The 23,020-nt window shown below is 39.8% G+C and overlaps 1 protein-coding gene across 1 annotated transcript; it reads right to left on the minus strand.

The window, feature by feature from the left end:
• Nucleotides 1–10,004: 10,004 nt before the first annotated feature.
• Nucleotides 10,005–22,102, minus strand: LOC306748350 (brevican core protein-like; the record flags this gene model as incomplete). Its single annotated transcript, XM_079231510.1, has 13 exons — nt 10,005–10,754; nt 11,484–11,666; nt 11,800–11,944; nt 12,561–12,643; nt 12,727–12,885; nt 13,042–13,149; nt 17,182–17,613; nt 19,413–19,581; nt 20,107–20,255; nt 20,483–20,776; nt 20,914–21,041; nt 21,307–21,481; nt 21,694–22,102. 13 exons carry the CDS (start codon nt 22,100–22,102, stop codon nt 10,633–10,635), a joined length of 2,556 nt encoding a protein of 851 aa, XP_079087636.1. The 3' UTR covers nt 10,005–10,632.
• Between the last annotated feature and the right edge of the window lie 918 nt (nt 22,103–23,020).

Here is a 23,020-nt window from a genome sequence, read left to right on the forward strand (position 1 = left end):
GTGAAACAGAAGTCACGACGGTGCTTGTTCACTTCTCCATCTTTACACATTTTGAATTGAACGTATTTGTGGTTTCCAAAACATGATGTTGGTGGTATTGCGACCAAAACTTGGGTTTTGTATCACCACTTGCATTGAAAAACTTCAATATGTTGTCTCCATTATTGAATAAACTGCAACATCCTCCTGTTCCTGGTATTTATCCATATAATGTACTGAACATGATGTTCATGTCAAGGTAGAAAAACCTTGACATGAACATCTTAAAACACTGATTAAATAACAATCCTCTGCTTGCTAAAGTTTAGAAATGAAGTTTGACATGAAGAGCTCTGACCTCAGGGCAGACGGACAATGGTCACTTCCTCTTTAATTCACCACCTCTCTAAACACAATTGACCTTTTGAATGTGTGTGTGTGTGTGTATGTGTGTGTGTGTGTGTGTGTGCGTGTGTGTGTATGTGTGTGCGTGTGTGTGTGTGTGTGTGTGTGTGTGTGCCCGTTTTCGATAGCCTTTTAAATCCACAAGTTGCTTGACCTTTGATCCCTCTGATTGTTGTAGTGTGCCCTTGCAGGCCGCTGGGATTTCTCATAAAGACACCTGCGACATCATGCTGGTTATTCTTTTACAAAGACACACCCTCCTCATCTAACACCATTAATTCTTGCAAATAATTGGTCGGTGGTGGAGGAAGTACTCAGATCCTTACTCAAGTTAAAGTACCAATACAACCATGTAGAAATAGTATCAAAAGTAAAAGTACAAATTTAGCTGAAATATGTTTTTTGTGAAGCTGTGGAGCTGATCGGTATATATGTTTGTTTATATGAAGTGTTATTGAAGTAGCCATAATAACTACAGATGTTAAATGAATGCAGTCGAGCAAAAAGTACAATATTTCTCTCGAAATTGTAGTGAAATACAAAATAGCATAGCATGGAAATGGTACGTAAGAACGGGGTGGGGGTCAAAGCCGGATAAAGAGGTCGTTGACCTGCTGGTTTGTGGAGTTTAACCTCTTGGCTTCCTTTTTGATGAGAGCTCAGAGGTCGTGACCCAGTCAGGAGGGGTGGAAGGGACAGACAGGAGGACGAAGTGTGTCGTCCAGCCCCACCAAGCCATGGAAATCTATTTCTACATTTGTGCGCACAGACAGACACACACCCCAAACATGATGGCTAATTTCTAAGAAATATGCAAAAACAGAGCAGACTGATCACACAGTTTTTAAAAGAGTCTCTTGACTTATCCTTTTGGTCGCATTGTTCCGCTCATAAATGCGTGACAAAGATCATGCATGGGAATGCTCAGTCGAACCTCTTTACACAAATGAACATTGTCTGGAATTTTCCTCCTCTGTCTAAAAGTCATCCACTCGCTGGTTTCCCACAAAAACAGTCTAGTGGGTGCTATTGAACATTTTGTTGAATCATCCCTCAACTCTCCCACACCGTTGACAGTGGGGCGGCGCGCTCGATGGGGAAACAATTATCTTATAGATTGCGATATAAAACCAATCCGTCCAGACGAAGACACAGGCACAAAACATGGCTAGAAATCAGCCATGAGTATGTCATGGCATGTTGGAGGGTCTGACTACTTAATTAGACATATAAAAAGGCTGGGTCAGACGGAGCAGACAGGCAAAGAAAGGCAGGCGAGATGAGGCCCTTCAAACCGTCTGCGTCACACTGTGAGTGTGTGTGTGTGTGTGTGTGTCTGGGTGGTGCTGTGAGAAAGTGTGTGCCCGTGTCGTTTGCATGTCTGAGTCTCGGTTGTGCAGGTCTGCGTGTAGAAATGTGTCCGTCTGGCACATGTGTGTGTTCGTGTAATCGTGTGAACACGTTTGAGGTATAAAAATCTTCCCTCTAGAAAAAAAGCAAGATAAACATGATTGACTAAATCCGGTCAGACGACGAAGGTTTTGGTTCAGTCGAAGAAGATTCCGACATGCATTACTTTCTTCGTATTTTTGGGAATTGGAAAAAAAAGAAGCTGTCTGTACTCATGCATGGCATGCGGCAAAAGGGCATAAATCACGCATACAAATTATTGCACATACAACAAAAGATGGTGCATAATTTGAATGTTGGACAATAAATTAACCAACTGTACATCCATCAGCAATACAAATATTTCAGTGGAGAGATACAAATATCAACTAACGTAACATACTTACCGTCCTCACCAGCAAGGTGACACAACACGCTCGGTTCAAATGGATCTCTCACAGTCTTCGGTTTCATAAATTGTCATATTTGTTCCTCTCATTTCAGCACAGCACCCTCTGCAGGTTACCAAATATTAATCGACTGCTTCCCAGAAATACGTTTTTTTTTCTGACGTTAATCTTCACTGTGTATGCATGTATGTGTCTGCTCGTGCTTGTCTGGCCTCTAAGATGTTTAAACTATGTGAAGTATATAAGAGCATGAAGAATGTGCCTAAGTAAGTCATTACTGGTCAAAACAAGTCAGAACCACTTATAATAATCACTTCTTCTTACTCACTCATTATTGCCTCTGAGCAGACAGGGCCCAGTCAATCTGAACTGGAGTCTGTGGGTGAGAAGGGACTGGGAACCCGCCATCGCAGCTGCAGCTATTTGTTGTCTGCAAGCCTTAGAGGAGAGGTCGGAGGTCAAATAAGTTCACAGGAACTAGGGGCTTTCACATGTTAATGCTTCGCTGCAGCACAAGAAACAACACCGAGAAGACACTGTTTGTGTCACAATCTCACATTTAATGGACATCTCTACTTAACTGAAGGACTTTGGGTTGACAAATGTTTAAAATTGGGGATGCGTTTTAAGATGACATGAAAATATGGACATGAGCATGAATGAGATGGAAGAGAAAATAATTAACAAAAATGTCGCCAGAAGCTTTGTCAGATGTGTTTTTGGAATAAATCTTATCGATATTTTATAATTAAGGAATGTGCTGCGTGGAAGTAACTAAATACCTTTACTCATCTACTGCATCTGAGAATACTTTTAAGATTTGTACTTGTTTATTACCATACTTCTACTACTTCAGAAGGAAATGTTGTACTGTTTTAGTCTCTACATTAATCTGGCATCCAGAGCTTTACTAGTTATTTTATAAATTAAGGTTTTGCATGTAAACTTCCTATAAAATATAATTGTCGGAGATCAAACTACCCAACAATATGTACACGTGTTACATTTAGCTCCACCTCAACCTACGACAGCAAAATGCTGCTTAAAGATTAACACAGCTTGATATATCATCATATAATAAAACACTGGGGCAAATTACTTTAAATACTCTCTCGAAAATACTTTCCTTTATACTTTCAATCTTTTACTCAAGTATGAAAAACTTCTTATATTTTGACATCATGGTATTGTAAGTGATACTTACATAAAGGATCTGAAGCTCTGCCACTGGTTGTCTACCCAAACCTTTCCTGTTCTTAGATGCATGTTCTTCTTATTGTATGTGTCCGCTATTACAGAAGGTATTTAGTGAGGCTTTCAGGGACCGGAACCGGATCAGAGTCCACTTGACCCCAATATCCAATTAATTTGATGAATGTGAACACTGTGTGCTGTACACAGGCATGACTCCTCAATTCTTCCATATCTCGTGTTAGATTTTAAAGCCAAGTGTATTTCGGTTTAGTGACTAAAGACTGCAGAGCAGTCACAGTTTGCAGCGAGACCTCAAAACTCGCACATCACAGTGTGCGCTGCTGTTAGAGCGTTTAAGATGTTGAACATGTAATCGCAGGTTCAAGTCTCCAATCTCCCACTCACCCTATTTCCTCTCAGGTCTATACTGACCACTATATGCTAAAAACAAAACTCTAGAAATACCATACACAAGACAAGAGAGATATGTTTTGGGGACAATGCATCATCATAACACTGTGGCTTGGATGTGGCATCGTCACACCTCGGTTGACTGGCGAGGAATATCTATGAGAAGCAGACTCAAAGACACATGAATGACACCAACACTCAACAATAATCCTCCAGTAGTTGTGCCCACATGTTCCCATCACACTGACTAAACAGAGGGGGGATATTTAAAAGGAGGTCATTCCCATGCCGTCGTTCAGTTCAGAGCACCCCCAGCTGGAGCTTTGCAGCACCGCAGGGACCGGCAGCATCATCGAGAGGTTGAACTCTTCTTCAAATCACCTCCTGTCACCAAATGGCAGAAGGATTTCAACCTGAAGCTGATTTTTTGTTTTGACATTTATTTTTGGAATTTTTTAGAAGGAATTGGTTAGGATTATGATGTTTTGCTTCATGTATTTAAATAAATGCTGTAGTTCACAGCTCTGAGTAGTTTACATGTTTTTGTTTCCACTTGAACGGAGAACAGCTAACTTGGTTGTTGCTTTAATAGCAAAGACTAGCAAAGTCTCCAAGTAAAGAAGTAATTGTATTTTAAACAGTAAGAACAACAGTAATGCTATGAAATTCCTTTTTATCTTGTCACCTATTCATTATAAAGCAGTGTTCACCAAAAACTGCAGTCAAGTAAAGCTGAGGGGGAATGAAATGATTTAAGAGAAAAAACAAACAAATTCTCTTACACAAAATTATTTTTACTTTTTGGATTCGTCTTTAATTCTTTCTTTTATCCTTTCATGCAGGTAAAACATATTATATAAAAAAAGGAAATACTTATTTTCCACATGGAATATGGATATTTTTTATTTTTGTTAATGCATAAAGATTTGGAACTACGACATTAGAACATAGTCCCATTTAGTGATATGATCAATTGTTTGGAAAGTTTTTGGAAACAACTACCAAGAAACTCTGAATGTGTTAGTTTGTTTTAGTAAAGTGGTTCAATGATCTTATTTCTTTTGATCACGTGCTCCTGAATGATTGTTTCTGAAGTAAGAAAACTCCCACAAATACTTTCCCATGCAGGCTGCGTCCTCCATATTGCCTCTCCATGGGTTCAAATTATAACCTATTTGTCTTTCTGTTTTCACACGGCTGCCTGTCGATCAGTCCTCCCACCCCCAGTGCAAATTGCTGCAGTGTGAAAACAGCCACTCCCCGTGCCCTGTGGGTCTAATTGGCTCGGATTAAAGGAGCCATTATATCAGTGGAGCTGATCTGAAAGCTGAGCTGCTGCGCTGCAGGCAGCCCACACTTTCTATCACGCTGAGAAACCGATACAGCTGCTGCAGCTTCCACATGCACTCACTTTTTAAACACAGCACTCCTGATTGTATAAACAGTGTGTGTGTGTGTGTGTGTGTGTGTGTGTGTATGTGTGTGTGTGTGTGTGTGTGTGTGTGTGTGTGTGTGTGTAACGGATACAATGATCTGTATTTGAGAACGTAATTACAATGTGCTTCATCACAACAACATGAGGTATTTCTTGTTGTGAGATGGTTTTATGGTCCAATAAAATGGGGAGAATGAAATGTTACGTGCCCACGGTAAATTTGTCTGATTAATTAATTCAGTTGTAAGCTCGAACTTACTCTTTAGTGCCAGAACAAGAACAATAACAAGAACAGGAACAATATCAAACCTGAATATCAAGTCTAATATCAAGTATATATATATATATATATATATATATATATATATATATCTAATATCAAGGCTCATTCTACTCAAACTTTCTGATTATTAACCAAAAATAGTTTCACATGTGTGAAGAACATAATAGGAAATAATGAATCATAAACAGTTTTTTACTATTGACCATAGTCAAAATGGCTGATGTATAACAAGAACTATACGTCTGAGGTAGGTAGAAACAATGTTTCATTCAGTGAAGATTGTAGTGAGAATTATTATCAAAAGCATTTGTCTAGGTTTTGTTAAATGTCATAATTTGATTTGTGTAAGATATCATTATCAATCATGTATCAGTTGTGCCATTATAGGATCACAAAATAAGTTTCAAAAGACTGCCAAAAAAAAGAGAGTACAATAAGAAAAGGTCTGAAATATTTGTATTCATATTAAATATTATGAATAAGAAAGAAGATAATGCAGCAACCACAATGACTTCACTTTTTTGTGTGTGGTTGTTGGTGAACAATACTGTAGCTTCCTTTTATTTCCCTATAAAATCATTGGCAGTTAGTGAGTAGAAGGCTTAAAAGTATAAATACTATGTGTTTCTTGTAGTCATTTCTCCCAAAGACATTTTGAGCCAAGCAGCAGTAAGTTTTTCAGATCCTCAGAATTTCGAGAACAAAAGCTCCCGAGAGGATCATGCTGCAGCTCCTGCTGTTCCTGAAGCTTAGTGGTAACGTTCTGTTTAAAGCGGCTCTATTTGAGAAAAAAAACATAATATACCTTCATTTAATTATTACGTATTTAAAAAATGTCAAATTCGCAAGAAAAAAGTGTTGTTTTTTTTCAGCCAAGTATAGATCTCAATTGCTTGGCACCTCATGACTTTTAACAGAAATATGTAAATGCAAGATCAGTGATTTTTTTCCACTGATGGTATTCGTCTTGTTTGGCTCCGTGTTGAATTCCTAAAGCTGCACAGACAAACAATCACACGCGTCCCTCTAGTGAATGCCTGCATGTTGCAGTAGTAAGACCAGGAAGGATGCCGGGACCCCAAAAACACGAAGCACTCTCTCCAATCACGAGGGGGTGAAGGGTTGTGGGTAAAGCTCACTGTCGAGGTTCCCAGCCAACTTAGCACGCCTTTTCAACTTCTCCTCACCCTTCTGTCTTTTCACTGTGCGGACTAACACATCTTGTGAAGGGGTTATGTTCATTCAAATAGCGTTTCTGTTTTCTCTAAAAATCTCTCCATTTCGGCCAGAGATCTCGCATCAACTAAAACTGTGTGCAACAAACAAGCAGATAAAATGTCTTAGATAAAAAAGAGAATTCCACTACCTTGTTTTAGGCGGGAAACCCCATTTGACACTTTTATAAAGACATTGACAGATATTTTCAAAATCCTAATGAACCATTCAGATCAAATATCAAGGTAAAATAAAAAATATTCTCCGGTAACAGCTTCATGTCATTTTAAATGTAATATATTTAAGTTTTGTACTGTTGGTTGAAAAAAAAAGAAAAAACAGGCAACACTTTCTGCTCTGCAAACTTGTAATGAACATTTGTGACTATTTCATAATATTCTAGAGACAAAAAGATTATTAAAAAAAGTAGCTGAGAGTAAATTGATGATAAAGAAATATCAGCAGTTCCACTCAACTGATTAACTTAACTAGCTAAAGGCATTTTATAAAATAATCTATAAATCAAATAAATCACCAATAAAATAATACATAATGGCAAAAATCATTAGTGGCAGCTCTAACAACACTGCCAACATTATTACTGCTCACTCCTTTTCATTCCCCATACCTCCCTCCTCCCCCCCGCAGTTCACACCAGCGGTCATTTTAGGGTGTCAAGGGCCTCGCACTTGGGGTTTTGAAAGGTGGGCCCTCAATTAGTGAGCCACGCGTCCTTTGGAAGAAAGAGGAACTCCATGAGGAGTCCTTAACGACTGGCCTCTGTTCACTCTGCTCCGACCCCGTGACCTCTGGGTCACAGGCCACAATACACTCCCATCTGGGGCTGTGTTATCGCTTCAATGATGGAGGGTACGGACAGCAACCCTCTGCATTCAGGCCAAGCTGCGTGACGCTATTGAAGGCCTGAGAACGGCGGTCCTGCTCCAACACCTCTGTGAATATCCGCCCAGCTTTATGAATTCAACTTTACCCTCTGATCAGGTTCGAAATGTGGATCAGTCTTTTTTAATTGAGCTGGACCCGAAGGAAGAAAGGTTGCACACATATCTGCACACCAGGGTGCCCGGAGCATCTATAATCCTGTATTTTTGGCCAATGACCAGCACTAATGTGGCTCTGTTTTAGGGGAGAATGCCTTGCTCAATGGCACAGTGCTGGGAAGGAAACGCGCTTCCCATTCAGCCTCATGTGGAACTGCTCTCGTGGTTTGGAATCCAAGACGAGTGCACGAATGATGGAAAGGTTTTTGGCCAACACTACTGCTGTTTCTAAACTCACTATTAAGTGATGACAATATTACACTTAAGCAGTGGTGGAATGCAACCAAGTACATTCCCTAAAAAACTGTACTTAAGTACAATTCTGAGGTACTTAAGCATTTCCATTTTCTGCTACTTCTACTCCATTGATTTCCCTATGTATTATCAATCTCGAAATACATTATTTGGATGTATATTTTAAAACCGATACTTCTGTTACATCTACTTAGGTAAATGAATGAAGGACTTCTCCCCTGCACCAGGGTTAATAATGCAGTTGGGTTCAGTTGGAGCCAGAAGGACTGTCTTCAAATCCCTTACAATCCCAAACCTTAAGAATATCAAATTGACAATCAGATAAAGTATTGATTGTTGGACATTTTTGCTTTAAAAAAAATGGCCTATTGCTATTTATTGATAATAAAAATGTATTGTAAAATGCACAACTGTCTAAAGTATTAGGTTGTAGGTGTAATCTGAGATATTCTTCTCATACAGCTGCAAACTTTCCCTTTCATTTTCTTCACTGACAAAAGACAGACACCTACTTCTGAATGCAGTAATCAAAGTTGTGTCTTACAGAGAATAACAGCACATTCAAGTGAGCAGGGAGTAAGTGGATATACCTTCAGGAAGGAAGTTGCTGTGTGTGGAGCAAAGGGTTGGCACTTGTAAGAACGTGATCGTGTTCATTTAATACACAATAATAACAGCTAATGCTAAGTATCTAAGAAACAGAGGTAAGACATATTTATCCGCCATAAAATGTGACTGGTAGAGCGTTTGCCACTGTGGATCTCACTGAGCAACACTTCTTAGTCACAGCTTTGTTGGTTCCAGCCTTTCTTCTCTTTACGTGGCAGTGATCTACATGTTTTGCCTGGTCTCATATGTTATATCAAACACTTCACTGGTCCCTGACATTTTGCCATCATCCTGCAGTTCGACCAAATTGTGGACCAATGACGCCATCTGGTGGCGGGAATACTGCGGCTGCTGCCGTCACGTGCAGAACCATTCAACCTTCAACACAAACGAGAGTGTTCAAATGTTCACCTGGTTCTCTACTTTATCACTGAAGGGTTCCCGTACACTTGACAACTTTACCCGCTACAAACACGCATTCACAAACTCAATACTTACATTCTGTGTTGCTCGTGTTTTTCTCTAAATGTATTGCATCTGAGTGACGAAACCGTGACGCAACATGTCTGCTGCTTATGGACAGGTCACGTGCTCACATTTACGTGGGTCACTTGACCGTAAATACCTTTTTTGTTGCTGTTGCTCCTGGTTGCTTGTACATTTATAATACTTGACACAATATTAAATGACAACTACACTTTTTATTTCTATATTAGGGTAACAATGAATCAGTTTGTATTTACTACTAATTTTAGTGACGTTATAACATTTCAACACTGCTCATTGATGTTTATTTTTCACTATTTTGAAGCACAACGTTGTTGGTAGCTTGTCTCTCTGTGTGTCTGTATATGTTGGATTTCTTTGCTTTTGTATAGGGTAAGCAGTATTTTTTTCTATAATACAACATGACTATACAAATCGTATGATCTCAAAAGCATAACAAAATGAACCAACAAGCAGTGGTGGAAGAAGCATTGCATTCAAAATCGTACTCAAGTAAATATATATTGGTATTAGCGGAAAATTGTTCTCAAAGTATCCGAAGTAAATACTCATTACGCCTCATCAAAGAGTTACATTGAGGAATTGTATTCCTTGTTCATTAATGTCAAAGCAGTATCCACATGTCTCTAATTTTAACAACTGCATATTCTGTTAGTTTTCTCTATAACAATGCATTCTTTATAAACTGATCACATGTTTGACATATAAAATCTTTATTTGAAAAGTAACTAATGTCGGATAAGTATTTCCAACTGAAATGTTGTAGAGTATAAATGTAAAGTCGCATAAAATAGTACATAAAAAGTACATGTCTATGAAATGAAGCCCGCACACAGTGCCAAGGGTAAAATAAGAGAACGATTTATTCTTTGCTCTGTTCTACAAAACTTTATTACAACATAAAGCCGACGAACAAAACTGTGTCTGCTGGAAAATAAAAGATAAAAGGTTTCTCTCAGGAGAATGCGGACAGCAGTAATCACAGGTGTGAAAATGAATGTAGTTATGTACAGTACTTATTACTTGATAATTGACTTTGTGCTTTGGAGTCGCAGGGAAAACATTTATGTTGGAGAAAAACGTTTCTAAAGACATTTAGCACCATTTTTATAAAAGATTCCAGAACAAAAACCAGAACCTTTTTACTTTAATGAAGATTTGGAGCTGACAGTAATTTGGAGCTCTCTACTTTAACCTATTGTTCACTCTGCTAGCACTACATTAAACCACAACACAGTAGAAAATATTCTAAAGGACATCAAAAAGTAGGAACGTTTAATCCATAAAGAGGAAAGAAAGCCTGTACGTGCACTGGGCTTCTTCGCTGAGAGGAAGCTTCAGTTTGTATCTATATGAGTCTGTGGTTCATATTGTCCTGTTGAAGCGTTCATTGGTAAAAGCGTTTGATTCTTGGCACCATGTCATGTTAAAACAACAGAATTTAAGAGGGAAGACGAGGAAGGAAAGCATGTCTGACTTTTAAAACTTGATGTCCCAGTACTGTGGTGTCTCTCTAGTGGCTTCAAACTCGTCTTCAATGGCAGCAGGTTTGCCGTTGGTCTGTGGCGTCACTTCAGGGTGTTGGGTTGGGCCTCCGGCCTCTGAAAGATGATGCAATAACTCTATTCAGGCTGGTCAAGAATTATTCTCCAATTTGTTTATTTGTCAACAAACTCCACTAAAAAGACTAGGGATGCAACAATATGTCTTTTTAGGTCCTAATATCTGGACTTTGGGTATCAGTCAATCAATGCTTTCAAACTTGCCTATACCCTTCTGTGGCACTCAGTCCCAAACCTATTTGTTTCTCCTGAAGAGGGACATCTTTAGAAGTACGTCACATATATATTTGTATTTCATTTTTTTTTTTTTTAAGTCATTCAAAGTAACTAAATCCATTTGGCTGCGGGTGAATACACATTCCAAGATTTAATTTGTCACAAACTCAAACAATATGTTCAGTAAGATGAAGGATGGGATACTAGGTGTGGCTCGCTGATGCAATTTGAACAGTTTTGGGGCAAAAGTGAAGCTCGATATGGTACTCAGGAAATACTTAACTTTGGATACAACAATAATATTGTAAGTAGGATAAATTGTTGGTTTTGGAAAAAAAGAAGAAGAATACAACCCTTTCAATAAGAAAATGACAGCTGAGACATATTGTATGTATCTGATAACATAAATCGACCTCACAGTCACTGTGTCACTTCATAGCTGACTTATAGTACAGGGAGAACAATTAAGTTAAAACGCAACAGAATTTCATTAAGTTTTTTCAGAAATAGATTTGTTTGTCAGGGTTAACTTATGATACTCTTTTATCTTACCAGGGATGCACAGGACCTGGGGCCTCTCCCACCTGCCTGCAGACAGACACTTGATGAGAGGAGTTAATCTCTGCTGGAAACCCGGGGCGCAGTGATAACGCACAACTGCGTTGGTCTCGTATCTCTGTCTGCTTTTTCCAAAGATGGAGGCGTTTCGGACCCTGGGCGGTGGTCCACATGAGGCTGTTGGAAGAGTTGAGACAAGTTGGGTCCCTTATTGGGGCGGATGTATGATGGTATAACCGCCCAAAACCGCCACAAGAGGGAGTTGAAACCATGAATGAGGAGCTCTACTGGTCTCATTTCTACTACTCACAAGTGCTTTTCTTGCAGGTATACGCAAGGTGGTAGTTGCAGGGTACGTCACTCCATCGTCCCTCATCGTGCCACACCATCACCACGCAGTCTTCACCAGACAGAAAATAGCTGTCTGGCTGCCCTTTGTACCAGTTCTCATACAGCTGTATACATGAAGAGGAAATACACGGGTTGTACAATAGTAATAATAATAATCAGAACATGGAGAAGTAAATCTGCATTAATAAAATGGTTCTTCTCACTTATTTCCTTATTTTTTATGAAGTAGTATCATATAAATGTCACACAACTTTCGAATTAATTCAATAGATATTTTTAGTAAACTGTGAGAAATCAAAAACGCAGCATTAAATCATCACTTAGCCTGACTGATTTCCTAAAACCTAAAATTCTGGTGACTTTGGGAATTTGGGATCTTACCAAGGGGTGGATCAACACATAATGATGGACAAAGGAGAGTTCTAACATACGAAATCAAAGGAGAACATTCCAATTATCTATTGGAATCTATTGGACGCTACTCCCACGATTCAGTATTTGACTTGAGCTATCTCAACACATTTGGAAATATACTTAATTGTGTATGTAGTTTTACTTGAGGTGTAAAATCTGTGATATGCCCCTTTAAAGTTCCATATTTCTTTTAAATATTTAAAGTGTCTCTCTTGTGATGCACTGTAGGGTGTTTGGTGTTCACACACATGAGTGGATGTATTTAGTATGAGCTCAGTCACACTCGTGGTTTCTTATATTGCTCACCATCGGGTTGCCATCAGACCAACGGAAATCATCCTCAATGGTTTTATCATTCAAACCGGTCCACTGGTATTCTTTGTAGTTGTCTGGGTAGAAAAATAAGGCAATTACATTCCATCCTCAAGACACACTTGTGTTGGACAAAGCAACGTGTTGAACCTAAACCTACTGTTGATGTAGCTCTGTTCCTCGGGGGTTATGATGGACACCAGGTGAGCTCCCAGCATGCGACAGTGCTGCTCCGCGACCTCCCAGCTCAGGCGCTGGCTGAAGTGTCGGTAGCAGAAACCGTGAAACTTATCCCAGCCTGGTTCACATCTCTCCAGGTCTGAAAACATCACAGAGGAGGAGACGGGACAATCAACAACCCGTGACAGGTTTTATCCCGCAGTGTGTGAAGTCCTATATTCTAAGAAACAGATTCACAACTGGTTTGACAGACACGACAGAAACAGTTTCCACTCCGAGAAAGCAGAGAGCTCACCGGTCTGACAGAAGTCTCCTCCGTATGATGGCAAACAGAGACATTGAATCTGCCCGTCCCGGTCAGTGCAGGTGCCTCCATTGAGACAGGGGTCATTCACACAGGCATCTGGAACAAAACAGAGGACAACTTCAGGTTATTCTACTGCAGAAACTACATGTGAGCACAGCCCACAGTATTATTGAAGTCTTTTATTCTCTATTATTGTGTTTGAAGAATAAATATCAGGATAAAAAAAGGATTTGCTGCGTCAAAATATTTGAGAAAAATGAAGATTGAAGTTAGAGGATGCAGTAATCGCAACTGCACATGTATTCCAGTGAATTACACACATGTATAGAGATAGATTAATATGAGAAAAGTATTATTATTAAATAGTCGTGCCATACTAAAGGCCACCAAAGAACATGTTGAAGCACCAGGAGCCATCTGCCACCTGAGCTACTGCCACCAGGGGACAAATGTCAGTGTCACATGAAGTCAAACTCCTCAGGTCTTCTGTCTTCTTTGTCTATGATACCTGTCTTCTTCTTCTTCTTCTTCTTCTTCTTCTTCTTCTTCTTCTTCTTCTTCTTCTTCTTCTTCTTCTTCTTCTTCTTCTTCTTCTTCTTCTTCTTCTTCTTCTTCTTCTTCTTCTTCTTCTTCTTCTTCTTCTTCTTCTTCTTCTTCTTCCACTCTTCATTAACAGAAAACACGTTGAAATGGTCCTTGTGTGAGTTGCAGCTTTAATGATGCCAAATATAATACCACAAAAACTTAGAGGGTCGTGTCATCTAAAACCGCAATACATTTTTCCTTATGATAACCTGGTCTACTCTATCCACGTTTCAGTTTGGGCATTCACCACAAGACATTACAATTAATTGTATTTCGTACACAACAAAAACTTCCAAATACAAATAGAAACAATTACACATGACAATCAACAGACGTTGTTGTGATCTGTGTCAGCATACCATCTGTTTTGGTCATTATTTATTACATGAAACATGCTATGGGATTTACAAATGCACACAAGTGATAAATACTTTGGTGTTTTCTGGTCTTTCCAGTCATAATTTATTGGGGTTGCTCACCCTTTAACTGACATAGGCTATTCCATGCTTTTAAAAATGCTTGCACAGACCATTATTCACAATTTTTTAACTATGTTAAGGAAACTAATGTAATCACAAATTGGAGACCAAGAGAAGTCAGTTAATCATGACATTTTCGATAGGAAGTTTGAAGTTTTAGTCTTGACCTATTTGAGTAAGTCAAATTGTCTGTGTTACTGGGACTTTATGTTGTCAAACTCCTACATGGATGATTACACTCGATTGCACAGTTGTTACGAAACAGCTGCTACGAACAAAAACCTTTTAGTTTAAAGTCCTGAAGAAAAAGAGGGGTTGGAGTTAAATGTTTTAAATCTGTAAAAGATGGCAAAATGGAGGCATGTGTGTCCAAACTGCAATTAAACATTTTACAAGTGAATTTGGTTGATTTACTTCCTTTGACACCCTATAAACAAGAACTATGTGGTGTCTGTAATTATACTGCAAGTCAAATCTTTTCATTAGGTCAGTGTGTGTGTGTATGTGGAAGGTAATAACTGTTTTACACAAGTCAAATGAGAATCATGTGCCCTCAAGGTAAAACCCTCACTCAGTTTTGCGGAAAAATACACAACTGCGGTTCAGTATAAAACATTTAAACCGTGTGCTGTGACCCATGATGCCATCTCTACTTTGATTTTTTTGCACAGCAACAAGAACCTTGGTTCAACTCTCAGCCCTTTCTGCTGACATGTCTGCATGTTTCCTCTGTGTTCGTGTAGTTTCCTCAAACAGCACACAACAATAAATTGCCTGAAGGTAATTAGGTGAGTCATTTAGTTTGTCATTTCAATTACTGAATGAATAATTAGTGGCTTTTCTTAGTGGCTTTCCCACTGTCTTAAAGTGCTGAGTCTCCAGTCTTTTATCACCACAAATAGTGTGATGGGAAATTTCCACAATAGTCCAATGTTTAAACACCACTGCTCCCCAAATTAAAGCTAAATGGAGGCGCTGAAGCTGAGATTAAATGTGAAAAATTAGCAAAAGCATCTGCCAGCTCCGATCAGTGCAATATTAATTTACTCACACTGCAAGCTTTCTGACTCTGTCTGAAAGCTTGTCTCAATAAATGAATATGTATCATCACCATGACTAATATCATGCTGACAGTGAAAAGGTGTTTACATAGTGATAAATATACAATACTGTATGTATGCAGACAGAAAAAAAGGTTTAACTGCAACGTTAGAATAACTAGAGCTTCGTAGTCGTCTTGAGTTTAAATGGGAGATCAATCAGCGGATGTGAATCAATGTGACGTACAGCATCTTCACCATGTTGGATACAATAAAATAATATGACCCCTGTTAAATGAAAATATATTGTTAATCACCCAAACCTATTGTAACAGCTGCTACTGTTTATCTTTCAAAAAAGCATATCCTCTTCTGTCCTTTATTTGTTAATAGACTTAACTCTCATACCTCTCGATACCATGTCCCAAATGTTTAGGCAAATGTAATAAGTGAAGCCTTTAAGTGTCAACTATTACCACAAATATTGCTGACTGGAACGTGTCAAGTAGTTGATAAAACAGGATTGCTAGTAAAGAGAAACTCTGTTTTGTGATGCAGAACCTGAAAACATCTGTAAAGATGGATGGAGCCTCGTGCAATGCCACTCTAGTTTGTTTGCATATCATCTTAAGTTCTGTTCTGTTGCTGAATGCACTTTGATGTAAAGTACATGAGTTATCCTGTAATGAGATGTAACATATACATATAATTCTGTCTTGTTTTGTCTATTCTGATTATACAATTAGACGATTCCCTGGATGTATGCAAATACTACGGAAGCCAATTTCTGCAGGAAAAAAAAGATGGCACTGTCAAAATTTTAAATACTCACGATAAGTCAAAATTACCAAATACTGAGGCTAAATTGTGGGTAAGTGAGTCAAAAAATTTGACTGAAAAAATATTGACTTACCTTTACATTTGTATCATGCCTAACTTGTTTTTCTTGCAGATATTGGCTTCCACACAATGCAAAATGTTTTATTTGTTCCTACTACACATATTTAGTAGTAGGAACAAATAAAACATTTTACAGTTGACTAAAACTTTTGAGACTTAGAACAGATTTATCAACTGATGGTGAGACAAAAACAAACATATGTTAGTTGATTTTTTATCATTCTTACACCTAAAAACACAATACTGTACAAATCTTGGAAAATCATGATTACACAATAAAACATGATTTGAGAAACATTAATGACCCATAGGGGCGATTTACTTTTTTCTTTTTGAAATGCCACTACTTAACAACAAATAAACATTGAACAACATTTGTGCGTATGAACATAATAACAATCTGTGCTGTTTAAAATAGCAGTACAAGACTAAAATTGATGTCAAGTTATCGATTAAATATAAAACATTATTGCTGTTGCACTTATCAATGCTGTTGTGTTCAACATAATCACTGTTACATTCCAGAGAAAAGTCCCTTGTCATGTTACTTCCAGATTACTGCAAAAGACTACTGCAAGTTAGCAAGAAGAAGGTAATTGGAAAGAGAATAATTTGCACTTGGTGCATAGATGTATTATTTACAAATAAAACCAACTGATTAAGATATTGAGAAAAGCTTTACTAACGCTATCACCAAAACTATCCCTCTTGCAGAAAATCGCTGTAGAAGAAGCACTGAAAGACTCATACCAGTATATTACAGGACTTCACAGAAGTCAATCTTTGGATGAGGAAGAAAACATCATGCACAACAAGAGTGGATGGACTGTTGACCAAAGTCAAATGGGAGCTGTCCCAGCGTGAGTATCTCGAAGGGGAGGTAGGGGTCACAAGGAGAGCAGTGAGGAGCATTTTAAGGTGAAGCGGGAGGAGTCAGAAGGGTGAGTGGGCTTTCTGAGACAACAAGTGAAACAAACGTGGGAAGTCATTTGAAAAAGGAGGGGAGGTGTTTTACAGGAAATGGAGTAAAGGCAGGTTGAGGACAGATCGGGGATTTTAGTGCATCATTGCGTCGAGTAGCAAGAGGAGGGTGGTTAGGCTGATGAGAGTGGCTTTAACATTACCTGAAGCTTTCCCTGTACCGCCTACTGCTGCCCTCTCATTGGGCAAGATAAGAAGGGTGGGCAGCTGGGTGAGACTAAACTCAACATCCACCAGACCTTGATCCACTGGTGGTATGAAGGTTGACACCTTCGGGGGCTCAGCCGTCTTGTGGAACACATCTGGTGCTGAAGTGGTCGGGCTCCAAGTGCGTCTGGACCAGTGTGGGGTGGACGTGATGGTGGTCTTTGTGGTAGCAGCAGTGGGCTTGGTACTCGAGGAGGATTGTCGAGCTGCAGTGAAGGTGGTGGGGGAGTTTTTTCTGCTGTACTCGATATCATTCAGAGACTCTTGGGGTCCTGTTGTGGTGGTCAGCAGCGCCCAGTTGGATGTTTGTAAATCGAGTGGAAAGATGGTGAAGTCCTCCTCAAAGGTTTGGGCAGCGTTCGCTTCTTCTTCAAGGGTTGGGGCAACATTAACTTTTTCTATAAGGGTTGGGGCAATGCTAGCTTCTTCTTCAAGGACAAGGGTTGGTGCAATATATATTTCTTCTTTAAGGATAGGGGCAATGCTAGCTTCTTCTTCGAAGGTTGGGGCAACGTTCTTTTCTTCTTCGAGGGTTGGGGCAATGCTAGCTTCTTCTTCGAAGGTTGGGACAACATTCTCTTCTTCTTCAAGGATTGGAGCAATGCTAGCTTCTTCTTTGAAGGTTAGGGCAACGTTCTCTTCTTCTTCTTCGAGGATTGGGGCAATGCTAGCTTCTTCTTCGAAGGTTGGGACAACGTTCTCTTCTTCTTCAAGGATTGGGGCAATGCTAGCTTCTTCTTCAAAGGTTAGGGCAACGTTCTCTTCTTCTTCAAGGATTGGGGCAATGCTAGCTTCTTCTTCAAAGGTTAGGGCAACGTTCTCTTCTTCTTCAAGGATTGGGGCAATGCTAGCTTCTTCCAAGGTTGGGGCAACATTCTCTTCTTCTTCTTCTTCTTCTTCTTCAAGGATTGGGGCAATGCTAGCTTCTTCTTCCAAGGTTGGGGCAATGCCAGCTTCTCCTCCAACAGTTGGTGCAACATTATCTTTTTCTTCAAGGTTTGGGGCAATGCTAGCTTCTTCTTCAAAGGTTGGCGCAACATTCTCTTCTTCTTCCAAGGATGGGGCAATGCCAGCTTCTCCTCCAACAATTGGCGCAACATTATCTTTTTCTTCAAGGTTTGGGGCAATGCTAGATTCTTCTTCAAGGATTGAGGCAACGCTAGCTTCTTCTCCAAGAGTTAGTGTGACGTTATTGTTTTCTTCATGGGTTTGGGAAACGTTAACTTCTTTTATAAAGACTGGGGAAACGTTAGCTTCTTCTTCAAGAGCAAGGGTTGGGGAAATGTTTGCTTCTTCTTCCAGTGAAAAGGAAATTTCAGCTTTCTCTTCAAGAGTTGGGGAAACTGTCATTTCTTCTTCAAGGGTTGGGGTAACTGTAACTTCCTCTTCAATGATTTGGCTAATTTTATCATACTCTTCATTGGTTGGAGCAAGTATATTGTCTTCTCCAAGGATTGCAGTAACTGTAGCAAGTTCATGTCCACTTGCCTCTTCATACCCAGTGGTCGTAGTATCCAAATACACTCTGTAACCTGATGTTCGATACCGTGCTGTGGAGTAATCAGTAGGCAACTGAGAGGTGTTCGACCCCTCTGGAGCCTCAGTGGTAGCAAAACTTACTTCAGAAACAAGGTTGTCATCAGACTTTGTCAGGTGCAGCTGTTTTTCTTCGCTTTCCAGAGTCACTGTATCTTCCATTTCTAAGCTTGTACTTCCCTCCTGTCTAGAAATTGAGGACTCCCACAAATGTGGCGCTGCAGAGAAGATATCCAAGTCCACTTTGTCAGAATGGCGTGACCCAGATGGAAGGGTCAAATCAGGGAGTGCTGTCCGAGGCTCAGCAGAAGCACTGCTAGCCGAAGTAGAGAGTGACGCATGAGTGGTGAAGCCGGAAGTAGAAGAATCTGATGTGTCGATGAAGCTGACTGATTCCATGTCAAGGGCACTCTCTAGAAAAAAGCACAACACATTTTTCTTGATGAAAATACATCTATTACAGGAAGAGTGTATTCATTTAGCAAAATACTCTTATTTACTACCTTGCCAAGAGTTAGATGAGAATGAGAGGGTGAATACATATATTTCCCAAAATGTTGAATGATTCATCCAATATAATGATGTGCGTTCTTTTGTAAGACATAGAAACTTAAATGTGTGTTCAGCATACCTTGAGTATCCTCTCCAGACCCATCCTGATTGACCCACAATGAGGTTAGCTCCATGATGGTAGATTGTGTAGTTTGTGCTGGTTGTGTAACAAGTTCTTCTTCTTTTGAGGCCTGAGTTGAGAGAAACACCTGCACAGGATGTTCTACTGTTTCCTCATCCAGCTCCACCTGAACCATGGGGTCAAGGGTCATAGAGGTTAGCTCCGAGAGACTCTCCTCTTGAGTTTGATTGCTCTCCGTCTCGCTGTAATTGGCTTGCGATCTGTCAAAATCCAAGTTGGTCTCTTGTATTTCTTGCGAATCGTTTGGACTCTCAGATGTATTACGTATAACTGTCTGGTTATGTGTGAGAGTTTCAAATGATGAGTCGGGAATCCCTGTGGTGCTTTCAGCCTCAGATGTGTGAAAGGTGAAGTTCAAGATGTGGTGGGAATCAGTCTCATTATTAATACTGGGCAGTAATGATGTGTTTTGTGGGGAATTGTAGGTTTCTGTGGAGCTAAAAGTGGTGTTCATCAGTGCTGTAGGATGCTGGGAGTTAATTTGTGTGGGAGATGAAGTTTCATTCAATGCCTGGAGGAGATCCAATGTAGGTGTGCTGTTGAGATGAGATGCTGTTGTGTCCGATACAACTGTTGGGTGCATGTCAACCAGGACTTCCTTAGAGGGGAAAAAGGGAAACGATTCAAGCACCCTTTCAGCTTTGAGCTCCACCTGTTCTACATGCTGGTTTAGTTGCAGTTCTTGATCTGTTTCCATAAGAACAATAACATCTTGTCCAATGTCCTCAGGCTCTGTGGCCACATTGTACATGGGAGAGACGGTGGGAGCATTCCTATCATCTGTAGAGTACAGATAAGTGATTAAAAATGTGATTCAAGAAAGGTACATGAATCTTTGATTTAAACATTTTGTCCACATAATTACAGTTTATTTACATACACATACATTGCAAATACCTAACATTTACATGTGCCTGAATTTCCATTTTTGCATCCAATGCAATTTTTGACATGTAAATTAAATTATATTTTATACACAGGAACTTTATGAGAAACTGAATACTCACGTCTGAAACAATACACGTCATGAAGACTGGATGGCTGTGGGAAGCCAGTTTGGTTGCTGAAGCGGTAAAGGGTTTTGACGCCTGGCAGAGGCCCTCCGCAGCGCTCTCTAGGGGTCATGATGGGGTAGCGTACACTGCCATCAGAGAGCCAGCCAGGGCTGCAACGATCCAGACCTTCACTCCATGCCAGGTACAGCTGGGCTGTTGTAGCCAGCTCTGCTCCTGCTGCTCTGCAGTATGACTGTGCTTCATCAAATGACAACTGCTGTGGGATGGACTCATAAAACACCTCTCCTACAAACACAAAATATGTATTATTACATTTCTCACATTTTGTTTAAATACATTATACCTGATATATTCTAGAATCAGAATTGGCCTAAAATATCTAGTATGAGTCAGTCTCTTGTAATAGGTATCATTATGTATACCATCAGTTTCCTCCACATAACAGTAAACATCAAATAGATCATCTGGATCCATTGTCCCGTAGTTTCTCACGCCTGGTTGGCCATCCATGTCTCCATAACAACCTTCACGGGGCACCTGGATTGGGTACCTGCCAAAATGGTAACAAGAAAACAAAAACTGTGAAAATCAATAAAACATATTTACAAAAAAATAATGGTAACAAGACATATTTCTCATGAAAACTCTACCTTTTAAAACTTGGATTTAAATTCTAGAGGAGATAATGTATACTTTACATATATACCAAACACAATTAGGATTTTTGAGAAATGTGAATGAAAGGTTTAGAATGTAAGAAAGAGGTGCAGCCATTACAGTAAAGCATAGGTTTGAGCTGAGAGCTGATGAGATACCTGACAGACTGGTCTGCCAGCCAGCCTGCATCACACTGCTCGTAGCCGTCGTAATAAGCCGCCAGCAGCTGGTCAGGAGACGTGATTTGTGCCCCGATGGCCTCACAAGCCCTCTGTGCCTGATGGAAGGAAAACGCGTAGCGACCCAAAGCATCCCTGTAGTGGAATACGACACCTAAACAGACACATATAAGCATATATTTAAAATACAGATTATACGATATGCTCGTTTAACAACAGTATATTACCAGTAATTGTCATATTATGATCAAAGTAGGTCATAATATCTTTGTTACTACATTACATGTTGTATCCTACATCACCTTTATATTCATCCGAATCTTTCCAAACTTCAGTAATGATGATCCACGGGTTTCATTTTGTTACCTTTGACCTTGAGTTGTACGAGATCGCTGGCATCCTCCAGGCCTTGCTGCACCTCACAGCGATAGTGGCCCGAGTCACTGGAGCGTAAATCTCCCAACCACAGCGACAGATCATCGGGGGAGGAAGTGTAGTTGAGCCAGGCAGCGCGGTCTCGGTATGCCTCGTTGACCTTTACTCTTTGACCCCTCGCCACCAAGATCTGTGTCTCCACACCACCGGACACCACAGTCCACTTGACCCGCGGTGCAACAGGGGAGGAAGAGGACAGAGACACCAAACAAGGGATGGAGATGGAGCTGCCCAGTGAGGCGGAAACAGGGCCTGAGTGAGGGATGTTCACCCGGAGCTGCCGGATATCATCTGCAGGAGAAACAAAAAGGTGAGTTAGCGTGAAAGACGGAGTGGCCATCTGCGATTAGTAGTCTTACTTTTAAATGCACCTTTATGTTCTTTGCTTATAACTAAATGTGAAGGAATATTGATGGTTAGAGATAATAGGAAAAAGCAGATGTACCAAACGCTGATGGAGTTCGTGTGGGGAAGGCCAGAGTGAGGCGGCAGACTGCAATGAGAAGTGGAAGTATTTGGACATGTCTATGGAGATAAAGAGGAAAACACAAGATGATATTAGTACCATCATTATTATTAGATCAAATTGAACAGACATAAAGATCAATAAATGTTTCCATGTTGTAAACTCAGCGAAACAAAGGACACACAAATGACAGATTTTTTCTTCTTACCAGTTTCCAATTTCACACATGTTTAACCTTTAATAGGCAGAGCGATTGCAGGTACGGGAAGTCATGTACTGTGTTGATTCAGCTCCACTGATCTCACCAGACTGATTTATTTTAGTATTAGAGGTCACAGGCTGCACACCTTTGGGCTACCTTCACTGCAGCTGCCACTACTGTGGATTTAGCTTTACACACGTATTGATATGCAGCTGAGTGAAGAGACAGATTCAAGGTTACACTGTAATGCTCTGACTTTGACCCATTTGTTATGTGCATTTGATATGATTATGCTTTTGTAATACTGCTTAGTTACTGTTGAATTGGACCACTACTTTACATGTAAAGAAAAGCTTTATGTAGGCTGATGAAAAGAAAAGCCATAAACGGAGGGATTTAGACCTTACAGTTATCTTAAGAGAAGAACGATACAACTTATTGAAGAAAGCAAACAAGTTCACCATAAAATCTGCTTTTAGGAATAGATTGACAGTCAACAGTCCAATCTGTGAGACTGTACGTAGTCACAGTGCTTTAAGATAAATGCTAACACTCAGAGGAACAATAATGTCTGTACACATTTTTTCATG

This window comes from Taurulus bubalis (genome assembly GCF_910589615.1).
Source record: "Taurulus bubalis genome assembly, chromosome: 16".
Lineage (NCBI taxonomy): Eukaryota > Metazoa > Chordata > Actinopteri > Perciformes > Cottidae > Taurulus > Taurulus bubalis.